At 40.4% G+C, this 12,648-nt stretch overlaps 2 protein-coding genes across 2 annotated transcripts; one reads left to right on the forward strand and one right to left on the reverse strand.

Moving 5' to 3' along the window:
- Positions 1-6,755: 6,755 nt before the first annotated feature.
- On the forward strand, positions 6,756-7,301 carry LOC148583532 (uncharacterized). Its single transcript, XM_088510420.1, has one exon. The coding sequence runs from the start codon at positions 6,756-6,758 to the stop codon at positions 7,299-7,301; it is 546 nt and encodes a 181-aa protein (XP_088366546.1).
- Positions 7,302-9,814: 2,513 nt separating this feature from the next.
- On the reverse strand, positions 9,815-12,170 carry GAE1 (UDP-D-glucuronate 4-epimerase 1). Its single transcript, XM_059605148.2, has one exon. The coding sequence runs from the start codon at positions 11,833-11,835 to the stop codon at positions 10,540-10,542; it is 1,296 nt and encodes a 431-aa protein (XP_059461131.1). The 5' UTR covers positions 11,836-12,170; the 3' UTR covers positions 9,815-10,539.
- Between the last annotated feature and the right edge of the window lie 478 nt (positions 12,171-12,648).

The following is a 12,648-nucleotide window of genomic DNA, read 5'->3' on the forward strand; positions in this document are numbered from 1 at the left end:
TTGTTTTACTTACAAAATTTTTGTAACTCCAAAGACCCAATTTTATAACTTTGGTAAACGACACGTTTACCTCTTACCCCGTGTTGTGGCTCTAGTACCTCTAACCTCTAACCTTCTCCAATATGGATTATCTTAACGAATGAACCTTGATTGCTTCAACCCAAAACTCTGGTGAATTATGTAGGCTCTTTGTGTTTTAAATGAGTGATAGACGAAATTATCCATTCTCTCTCACTAAATATTTTTGATCAAAAAGAAAATTGTCATTTACTTCATGCGCAATTACCATTCCACTTCTTGATTGAAGCATTGCGAATCAATTCAATTTGATGTTTTGAGGGATTTTCCCCTCTACTAAAAAGTTTAAACATTTTCTATATGTAACAAATTAAGAGAATTCAAATAATAGTTTTTAAGAGTACAACATATATATATACACCCTTTCAAATCTACCTCAAGGAGAGTAGTCAAGGTTATATTATACAAAATCTCTATTTCTATTAAAAAAAAAGATTCATTTTTCTTCTTTTTTTTTGTGAAAGACATTTAGTCATTTTAAAATGTCTAAATAAAGTTGCATTATATCTATATTTAGAAATGAAAGGTAAATCCTTTCAAAAAAAGAAAAGAAAAGAAGAACGGATAGGTAAATAAGAATTGAAGAAGGTTTTACCACTCGTTATTTCCCCAACACAAAGCCCTTTTATCTCGGGGAGATTAATTTTGGATAACATTCTAGCGGCCCATGAGCGCTTCATACTATGCATATCGGGATGCGGGAGAAAAAAGGGTTTATGGCGGTTAAACTCGATATGAGTAAGGCTTATGACCGGGTTGAATGGAGGTTTTTAGAGGCTGTCATGAAGGGTATGGGTTTTTATGTGAGGTGGATTCGCATGATTATGATGTGTGTAACATCGACACAATACTTGGTACTAGTAAATGGAACACCTTGGGGTAAAATCACCCCATCTAGAGGCATCCATCAGGGAGACCCTATCTCTCCCTATCTGTTTTTTATTTGTGCTGAAGCCCTAAGTTCCATGCTGACTAAAGCAAACAGTGAGGGGCTGTTGACGGGTGTCCCTACTTCCAAAAGGGGCCCCCAAATTAGTCACATCTTTTTTACAGATGACAGTTTACTATTTTGCAGAGCTAGCCCATCCCAATGGAGTACCATGATTGATATATTGAAGACGTATGAGGAGGCATCCGGACAAAAGATGAATGCTAGCAAGACTTCCATATTCTTCAGCGAAAATACATCACGTAGGATAGGAGGCAGATTATGGAGATCTCTGGGATACTAGAAACCCAACGATAAGACACAAATCTAGGGCTCCCTGCACTTGTGGGGAAATCGAGAACTGCGACATTTAGAAACATCATTGAACGGATATGGAAGCGACTCGAAGATTGGAAATTAAATTTCCTCTCTCAAGCCGGAAAAGAAGTTTTGCCTAAGGCGGTAATTTAAGCAATACCAACCTATTGCATGAGCGTTTTCCTATTTTCGAAGGCCTTATGTTCAGAAATAAACTCCCTCGTGTAGAGGTTTTGGTGGGGCCATAAGGAGAAGGAGAATAACATTTTTTGGATGAGTTGGAGTAGAATGGGGTTATCTAAAAGGAATGGTGGTATGGGTTTTCGGGACTTTCATTGTTTCAACAAGGCCCTTTTGGCGAAACAATATTGGAGAATATGGCAAATGCTGGATAGCCTAATCGCAAGAATTATGAAAGCCAAATATTTTCCAAATTGTTCCATTCTTGAAGCCGTGAGGGGAAAGAAACCGTCATTTGCGTGGAGGAGCATCCAAAGTGCGTGTGACCTCATTTGGGAAGGCATTATTTGGACTTTGGAGGGTGGAGAATGGAGAAACGATCCGCCTATGGCATGATAAGTGGCTGCCCAACCCATCCACCTGTTGATATTTGTGACCTGAATAAGACAAGTCAACACACGTGGGGCCCATTGCAAGTTGCTGTTCAGCCTAGGAATACTTCTCCTAGTTGGATTCGTTATGTGGTGTTGTGGCTTTACACACCGAGTTTGAGTCCTTGCCCTGGGAGGTTTTTGAGTACTTCTCTAACATGTATTAGGAGTACTATTTTGACTTGGAGTTGGAGTCTTTGCCCAATATATAATGGCATGGTATTGTGCGGCAAAGTGTAGAGCAAAAAAGAAAGGTAATATTTGCTTGTGTTTTGGTGTGCCAAAAACGTGTGGGACAAAACGTGAGATAGGGATATCAGGATAGTACAAGGGCAGCAAGCACAAGGGGGTACCACACAAGGGAATTAAAAATGCCAAGTATGGTGTTTTCTTCTTGGTGGTTTTTGGAGGAGCAAAAAACAAGTGATTAGAAAAAGACGCTGCAGAGTGAGAGAAGAAAATAGAGATTAGTCGCTATTTGTTCTAGCAAAAGAAAAGTTTGTACATATGTCTTTTGTATTCTATTTTAGGATAATCTCTCTTGTGTGATAGTAAGATTTGGGTGTATTGGGGCTTTGGAATATGAGTATTTTTCTCTCTACTATTTTTGTACTCCATCTTTTGATAGTGGATTTTCTCAGGGTCGTCTTCGCCAGTGGATGTAGGCTTGTTAAGCCGAACCATTTAAATTTTTGTGTCGTCTGTGATTGTTTATATTTGTTATTCCGCATTTTTCTTATTTTTTGCATCTCATGGGTCTTGGGAAGTAGGATTAATTTCCTAACAATTGGTATCAGAGCTTTTGGTTCGAGTGGGAGCAATGGCAGGTGAAGAAGGAAAGATGGGAATCGAGAAGTTCGACGGCAAAGATTTTGAGTTTTGAAAGGTACAGATTGAAGATATTCTTTATGGGAAGGATCTTCATCAACCTCTTTTGGAAGAACAACTCGACGACATAGATGATAGCGAGTGGGCTCTGCTTGATCGTAACGCCCTAACAGTTATTAGGTTATCACTGTCAAAATCAGTTGCACACAACGTTGTAAAGTAAAAGACCACAACAGGTCTAATGGAGGCTTTATCAAGTATGTATGAAAAACCGTCGGCTAACAATAAGGTACATTTGATGAAGAAATTGTTCAACCTAAAGATGGCAAAAGGGGCTTCGGTGACACATCATTTCAATCAGTTCAACACTATCACAAATCAATTGTCCTCGGTAGAAATTGATTTTGATGATGATGTTCAAGCGTTGATCGTCTTGGCATCTTTGCCAAATAGCTAGGAAGCAGTGAGGATGGTTGTGAGTAACTTTATAGGAAAGAGTAAACTGAGCTATGAAGACATCAGAGATTTGATTCTCAGTGAAGAGGTTTGCAGAAGAGATGCGGGTGAAGCCTCTTGTTCTGGTGCTGCCTTAAACCTCGAGACTCGGGGCAGAGGACAAGATACAAACTCTGGTCAAGGTAGATCAAATTCCAGAAAAGGGAGAAGCAAAACCAGATTCGGACAACAACCTGAGTATTAGAATTGTGGCAAGACTGGCCACTACAAGAAGAATTGCATGGAACTACGGAAGGAGATTGAGAATGATTATACAAACGTAGTAATAGAAGAAGTATATGATGCCTTACTTCTCTCTGTTGACAGTCCCCTTGATTCTTGGTCTTAGACTCAAGAGTATCTTTTCATACGACAACGATCCGTGAAATTCTCGAGAACTATGTTGGTGGAGATTTCGGGAAGATGTACTTGGCTGACGGAACGACGCTAGATGTTGTGGGCCTAGGCAATGTTCGCATTAGAGTTCATAGTGACTCGGTATAGAAGCTACAGAAGGTCATGCATGTTCTAGAACTGAAGAAGAATATGATTTTAGTGGGATAGCTTGATGAGGAAGGGCATTCAATTCATTTCCATGGTGGAAAGTGGAAGGTCAGCAAGGGAGCTAGGATTTTGGCTCGTGGTCATAAGACGGGTTCTCTCTATATGACTACGAACAATAAAGATACAGTTGCTATTGCAGATACGAGTGTTGATTCAAAATTATGGCACCTAAGGCTTGGGCACATGAGCGAGAAAGAGATGAACGAACTTATGTCAAAGGGGAAACTACAGGAGTTGAAGTCAGTTAAGTCTGATTTGTGTGAAGGCTGCATCCTAGGGAAGCAGAAGAAGGTGAGTTTCGCGGAAGTTGGCAAAGCACCTAAGCTTGGAAAGCTGGAGCTAGTACACATGAATTTGTGGGGTCCCGCACTAATGACATCTCTTGGAGGCTCGCAGTATTACATCACATTTATTGATGACTCAAACAGGAAGGTATGAATTTATTTCTTAAAAAGTAAATCTGATATATTTGAGACTTTTAAAAAATGGAAGGCCATGGTTGAGACTGAAACAGGCTTGAAGCTCAAGCGTTTAAGATCAAACAATGGAGGAGAATACGAAGATAAGGGTTCAAACAGTTTTGCACAGTGAATGAGATTAGAATGGAGAAAACTATCCAGGGAACGCTGCAGCAGAATGGCGTGGCTGAGTGCATGAATAAGACTCTTAATGAGCGTGCCAGGAGTATGAGATTGCATGCTGGGTTACCAAAGACTTTCTGGGCTGATGCAGTGAGCACTGCTGCATACCTGATAAATAGGGGGCCTTCCGTTCCCCTAAGCCATAAACTACGAGAAGAAGTCTAGAGTAGAAAAGAGGTTAATCTTTCACATTTGAAACTTTTTGGTTGTGCTTCGTATGTCCATGTTGAGTTTGATGCTATGAGTAAACTAGATGGTAAATTTAGTAAGTGTTTCTTCATTGGATATAGAGATGAGTCCTTAGGTTATCGATTTTGGGATGATCAAAATCAGAAAATCATTAGAAGTCGGAATGTGACTTTTAATGAGTGTGCTATGTACAAGGATAGGTCAAGTGCAGAACCTGATGTTACAGAGCAAGAACCGAAGAAGTCTAAGTTTGTTAGCTTAGATGATCTTTCTAAAAGTACAGTGCAGAAAGAGAAGCAATTCGTGGAGGTGGAACTTGATGAACAGTATTCATTCACGGATGAATGTGATGACAGAGAATCTTCAAGAGACTTACAACACCGGGAAGAATGTTATTCTTTAGCAAGAGGCAAAGAGAAACGTGATCAAAAGGCATCAGAGACGTATGACTTTGAGGATATGGTTTTATTTGCTCTGACAGCTAGTAGTGAAGATCCATTGTCTATTCAAGATGGTATGCCGAAAGAGGTGTAGTTACTATGGAGAGTTAAAGCTTGGGAATCGATAGAATTACCCAAGGGAAAGAAGGCTAAAGAGTGCAGATAGGCCTACAGGAAGAAAGAGTCATCAAAAAAAGTTGTATGGTCTATGGGACTGGTAGAAAAGAATGTTGTTATGTCTAAACCAGGTTCTATACTCAAGTTCAAGAGGTGCTTGGACTTGAGTGACACTTGTGTAGTGTAATTGCCCTTAGGGGCTTAGGCGGAGACATCCGGAGGAGACACATTTTGTTAGACTTGATGGAATTCAAGTCAAGTGGGAGATTGTTGATATTTGTGACTTGAATTAAGACAAGTCAATACACGTGGGGCCCATTGCAAGTTGCTATTCAGCCTAGGAATACTTTTCCTAGTTGGATTCCTTATGTGGTGTCATTTACACACTGACTTTGAGTCCTTGCCCTAGGAGGTTTTGGAGTACTTCTCTAACTTGTATAAGGAGTACTATTCTGACTTGGAGTTGGAGTCTTTGCCCAATATATAATGGCATGGTGCTGTATGGCAAAGTGTAGAGCAAAAAAGAAAGGTAATATTTGCTTGTGTTTTGGTATGCCAAAACAGTGTGGGACAAAACGTGAGATAGGGATATCAGGCGAGTACAAGGGCAACAAGCACAAGGGGGTACCGCACAAGGGAATTAGAAAAGCCAAGTGTGGTGTTTTCTTCTTAGTGGTTTTTGGAGGAGCCAAAAACAAGTGATTAGAAGAAAAAGGTGTTGCAGAGTGAGAGAAGAAAATAAAGATCAACGCCATTTGTTCTAGCAAAAGAAGAGTTTGTACATCTGTCTTTTGCATTCTATTTTGTGAATAATCTCTCTCTTGTGATAGTGAGATTTGGGTGTATTGGGGCTTTGGGATCTGAGTGTTTTTCTCTCTACTATTTTTGTACTTTATCTTTTGACAGTGGATTTTCTCCGGGTCGTCTCCGCCTGTGGATGTAGGCTTGTTAAGCCGAACCACTTAAATCTTTGTGTCGTGTGTGATTGTTTATCTTTGTTATTCCACATTCTTCTTATTTTTTCCATCTCACAAGTCTTGGGATATAGGATTAATTTCCTAACACCACTTACAGGGTTCATTCGCTCTAAGCGGTGCTAGCATCATCGGCAACGGTGAGTAAGCTCATAGATAGAGATACAAGGTGGTGGAACCATAGCTTGCTTGAACAGATTTTCTCCCCGGCTGAAGTGAAGCTCATTCTTTCCATTCCCATTAGCAGTTCAAACCAGGAGGATATTTTATTGTGGAGGGGCACAGCTAAGGGTGATTTCTCGATTAGGAGTGCATACCACATGCAAAAAGAGGTGGAAGAGAAGGATCAAGCAGAGTGTTCATCGTGGAATCCTAGCTGTGAGCTGTGGAGGTTGCTATGGAAACTGTCGGTGCCGAATATAGAGAACAATTTTCTATGAAAGGTTTGCCATGACATCTTACCTACTAGAGAAAATCTGCACAGGAGGAAAATTATAGATGATCTGACGTGTCCCATTTGTGGTTTAGGGGCTGAGACAACATTACATATTCTAAGGCAATGTCCATCAGCCATGGACGTGTGGTGCGAAGGGCTACAGATTTTTCAGAAAAGATCCTTTAAAGGTCCCGAATTCATTCAGGTCGTGGAAAGTATGTTCAATCTATGTGACAGGGATGAAATGCGATTTTTTGTGGGGGTGGCTAGGAGGATATGGTTACAACGGAATGAGGTGGTACATGGAGGTTTTTTCTCTTCCCTGAGGGAGTTGGTTATACGCACGAAGAAGGCACTTCTGGACTACCAACACGCCCATGAGAGGAAGGCTTCGGATGGGATTGCAACAAGACCAGTCAGATGGGTAGCACCAACTACTGGATGGGTCCTGGTGAATTGGGATGCTGCTCTCAACAAGGAAAGGGGACGTATAGGTATGGGAATACTGTTGCGGGGCCATACAGGGCATATGATAATCTCCAAATGCATCGCACGGATGGGGTACCTCAGCCCTGTAGATGCGGAAGCCATGGCAGCCATTGTAGCCACTCAAACTTGTCGAGCTTGGGGTGTTGACAGGGTGCTGCTTGTGGGGGATGCGAAAGTGTGGTTGATGCGATAAATTCTGGGGAGAAGAATGGGAGTAGGAGGAGCCCGCTTATCTAGGACCTATGCATCCAGCTGCAGAAGTTCTCCCAATGGAAGAATGCGTTTACCAGTAGGGAGGAAAATCGCCCAGCCCATGAGCTTGCGAAAAGGGTAAAAAACCAGGTTTTGGACGAGATGTGGGTAGTTGACCCACCAACATGTATTCAGAACCTCTTGGTTCTTGAACGTTCTATTTTTAAGAACTGATTATTAATGAAAGTACTACCTTTATCGAAGGAAAAAAAAAAAAAAAAAAAGAATTGAAGAAATAATTAAATTATTAAGGGAAAAATGCAAAATTAGTCTTTATGGTTTACCTGATTTACAATTAACTCCTTATGATATCAAAATGAACTCAAAGGTCCCTGATGTATGCCAAAAATATAATTTAGTCTCTATAATCAAATTTCATCCACTACTTTAATAAATTCTCTTAATATGACACTGACTTAAATAAGACGAGTATCACAATTATATTGGCTCTAATGTTTTACTCTATTAGAATCTATTAAGTCAGTGAACAGAATTTGACTGTAGGGACTAAATTATTTTTTTAGCATACCTCAATGACCTTTGAGTTCATTTTGATACCACAAGAAGTTAATTGCAAATCATGTAAACCACAATGACTGAATTTGCTTTTTTCTCAATTATTAATTATGTATAATAATTGGCCCAATCTGGCTCCCACTCCAGCCCAGAAGAACAAACACCAGACATAGAGTCCACTAGAATGACCCTAACATTGTTTGTATCCAACAACGCAGGCTTGTTTTAATCAAATATTGTTCCTAGCATGTATTCAAAGGAGAAAAGAAGGCAGGAAGTGAGGAATTGATTTCATGTAAAGATTGCAGAATTCGCAACATCTACTATTATTATTATTATTATGCTTCTAATAACATCAGCTTCCTCTGAAAATCTTTCACTTTCATTAACAACATATTGTTGTTCTAATAGTGGGAAGTAGCGTTTGTGTTACGATCCTAGAATGCCAAATGATTTATGTACAATCTTAATTATGGGTTTATAAGTTATTGGACACCCTCTTTGCAAGCCAATTTTCGATTTAATAACCTTCTATCAGGATTGACTTACCACACTCCTATTCTTTGTTTTGTTTTTAATTTCTATCTGCACTATTTAGACCTTCAAAGTATAATTTTATGTTGTTAATTTAATAATTAAGTGATTAAATTTACTTCTTCCTATCAACTTAAGCTTTTGAAACAAATAGTAGTTTAACATCTATAGCCCCAGTGGCGGAGCTAGGCAATTCATATTGGGGGTGCCGCTAAATTTTTTTTTTTTGCTTCTTAAAAAATTTTTTTCACTCTAAAAATTTGGTAATTTACATAATATATACATCACAAAAAAATATTTATAAAAGTTCATAAATATGTGCCCAAATTAATATATTAGAAATGTAGTATGTTGGCACTATATCAAAAAGACGGAAATACCAAAAAAAAAAAAAAAAAAAAAGTGTCTAGAACTACACTTTAAAAGTCTTTTAGAGATTTAAGATGGGTGTACTACTTTTTGAAATGTTGGCTTCTTTCCTTTTGAAGAATAAATTAATAGTTTTAAACTCTGACGATTTATGAATTTTTTTTTTTTTTTTTTGAACTTAAAAGCAATATCTAGGAACCCAATTCGATCTCCACTAAAGAAAACCCTTCCCTTGCTACGCTTCACAAAGGCTTCCTCCAACAGCACAAGACTTCAGCCAATTGCTCCAGCAACGCCTTCTTGTCTTCATCTCCTTGGGCAGCCACAAGGACACTCATAGTCAGTAAGAACTGCATCCATTTTGATTTCTTTCTCCAAAGTTTTATCTTGAAATTTCACTCTCTCACCAGTCCCAAAAGCTAATTTTTCTAATTTGGCTAGGAAAACAGCAATTTTTTTTTTTTTTTGTTGAAAAAGCGGCACCCCCAATGCCTAACGTGGCTCCGCCACTATATAGCCCCGAAACTCAGTCAAGCATAGCAGCCAGCAAAGCCTCAGCAACTGTTGGGTCAGTTATGTATGGTTTGGACGCACGCATGGCTGCCGAAACCCCTCCTTCATGGTCTCTAATGACAATTTCAATCCCGCAACAGCATCCCTGTTAACCTTTATATATATATTTTCTATTACCACAGTCCTCATTAGCTCAAATTCACCATCATCCAATCTGTACATTACATTCTCAGCAATGTCTACAACATCTAAATTATGTTATTCCACAACAGCAACCTGATTATTCCACATGTTGTACCAGGAAGACCAAAAAGATCTCTCCAGGGTCCAGCCAAACTCATATTTGATAATAACTTAACAATTATGAGTCACTACCTGCTGCGTGCATCTTCGATAATTAACTAACAAACAAACAAACAAATGCACATGTTATTCAATTAACGTGGCCACCCACAACTACTAGCTGTCGGTGGAGATGTAATCTTTTTTATTGGATTCTTCTTCCAACTTTGCTTCCAAATAAAGCTGAAAATTAATCATTGTTAGTTTAAATCAAATTTAGTAATTTACAAATCCAAATCAATTATTGCCCTCCTCCTTCATTCTAATCCCACTAATGTCCAAATCTATTTTAATATTTACCCTAAACAAAACAAAAGCTAATGTGAACGATCTCGTAAATATCTTACAATAGGCGGCGATCCATTACCCCCCCAATCATCTTTGTCGGCAACTAAAGTTAAAAAAAACTCGTGCTACAGTGCGTGTTTTATACTTTACAGCTGGATCTACTTGGCCACTTCGACGAATCCAATGTTTGCCGTGCGATCTTTTTGGGTCCTTATTATCACAGGCTACCCGTATATCACGGCTGTCCCAGCTGTCCCTAATCCCCAGTATCCCTCTCTTAGCTGTCTCCTATCAAATTTCTAAAGAGCGAGCACAAAAGGACAATTCGATTATGTGAAATTAAAATTAAAAAATATTTTACCAAAATAAATACCAAACTTTTCCTTTATACAAAAATAAACTAACTAACAAGAAGGGAGGGCGAGTCCTTTTCCACTACTAAATACTAATAACTTTAACTCAATCTCCCCAAACTAAAAGTAAAGAATATTGTGTCTTTCTTTTCTTTTTTCCTTGAATTACCAGGTTTTCTTTTCCCATTTTTTTTTTCTTTTTCTGGGAATGAAAATCCTATAAAATAACAAAAAAAGGGAAAAAAAAAATTAAAGGAATAGAAATTAATTTACAGGCTTGCCGTTATTGTAGCCGTAATACGAGAGGTACCACCTAACAAACTTCTTCAACCCGGTTTGCAAATCGGTCGTCGGCTTGTACCCGAGTTCTCTTCGGGCCAAGCTGATGTTCGCGTGCGTGTAGGGGACGTCACCGTTTCCGGGCATGTCCACGTAGTTCCTCTTCGCCTTCTTCTTTAAATGCTTCTCTAGGATGCTCACAAGCGTCGGTACGGTCACCGGCGACGTGTTGCCCAGATTGAATATCCGGTACGGGGCGGGCCCCCGTTTCCTCCCACCCGACCCGGTACTCTTTCCGGCCGTGTCCAATGACCCCAAACAACCCTTCACAATATCATCGATGAAGGTAAAGTCTCGGGCCAAGTCGACCCGGTTCTTGCCCCGGTATATCGTAATCGGTTTGCCCTGAAGAATGTTCCGGGTGAAAGAGAAGTACGCCATGTCGGGTCTCCCCCAGGGACCGTACACGGTGAAAAATCTCAAACCGGTAATCGAGAGGCCGTAAATGTGGTTATACGTGTGGGTGATTTCCTCGCCGGCTTTCTTGGTGGCAGCGTAGAGACTGGCGGGCTGGTCTGTCCGATCCAACTCCGAAAAGGGTACGTTCTCGTTGAGGCCGTATACGGAGCTTGACGAAGCCCAGACGATCGCCGGCTGAGGGTTCGCCGTCTTGCAGGCCTCGAGGAGCGTGACGAGTGCTGCTATGTTGCTGTGTACGTACGATTGGGGGTTTTCCATGGCGTACCTGACACCCGCCTGAGCCGCCAAGTGCATCACGTGGGTGAAGGCCACCACGTCGAAGAGCTTGCCCACCAGCCTCGCGTCGTTCACGTCGCCTTCGACAACGAAGATCCCGTTATTGCTCAGAAGGGACTTGCGGGCCTTCTTCAACGACGGGTCGTAGTAGTTGTTGAAGATGTCGAGCCCAACGACGCCGTCCCCGCGCTTTTTCAACGCGAGCGACACGTGCGACCCGACGAAACCAGCAGCACCGGTAACCAGGACGGACATGCCGCCGGATCGGTGGATCTGGGCGGAAGAGCGAACCTGCTTCTCCCACTGGATGCCGCCCCAGGAGGCCGACAAGTACCGGCTACCGGAATCGACGAAACTCTGGAAACTCAAATACGAGGCCGTGAGGGCGATCAAGAATAGCGCCCACAAGAACATAGTACTGGTGGAAGCGAAACATCGGTGGAACTGGCGGTTCATGGCGTTGGACCGCTCGATCTTGAACTTCCCCGGCGTTGACGGGAACAGTTCTTCCTGCAATGAAGGCATTTTATTTTGAAAATGGGGATATATAATTTGTACTATCTTTCTTTTCTTTTCTTTTCTTTAATAAGAGAATTTTGTTGTATAATTTGGGTAAAAAAAGAAAAAAAAGGATGTAGGAGTTTGGATTGGAGAGGAAGGAAGGAACAGATGCAGATGAGGAAAAACAAAATGGGAAGGATTTTCACTTTGCTGCACCTGCTAATGGAGGGGAGGGGAATGCGGGTTATATATAGCCCCGCAAAGAAACGACAACTCTACGCGTGAACGCGTTAAAGGACGGCCAGATCGGAATATGAGAGATAATAAAGAAACAAGGGACGTGTTCTTGGACTTTCTGACAAACAGAGTGTATCCACTGTAATATAAATATATACGCGGGATTTTTATTTTATTTTATTTTTTTAATTAACTGTCTCCAAGAAATTGCTTTATTTAATTAAGGGAGTGACCGTAAAATCTACTCTTCTTTTTTTTTTTTTCTTTTTTTTTCTTTTTTTAATAATGAAATTAGTAAACTGATCATATTATATTTTGTGCATTTGGAGGAGTCTGTGATTTAGTGGAATTGAAAAATGAAATTAGAGATAGGGTTGTTTGGGTCTTTTGGAAAAGGGAAAGCTTGAGCTGGGTGCATTCGAATATTGTCATCACTTTGTTTTTTGTTTTTTGTCCTATTTTCTCCCTTGACCAAAAGAGGATGGATGATACAATATTACCCATCACCGGAAGAAGCGGTCTTGACTGGGGAGAAGTTGATAAAAGAGAGACCAAAAAAGGAAAAACAGCGGCGGAAGCGGAAGCGGAAGTTGGTAATTG

The sequence above is a fragment of the Corylus avellana genome, chromosome 9 (assembly GCF_965113065.1).
Source record: "Corylus avellana chromosome 9, dhCorAvel1.hap1.2, whole genome shotgun sequence".
NCBI classification, from domain to species: Eukaryota; Viridiplantae; Streptophyta; class Magnoliopsida; order Fagales; family Betulaceae; genus Corylus; species Corylus avellana.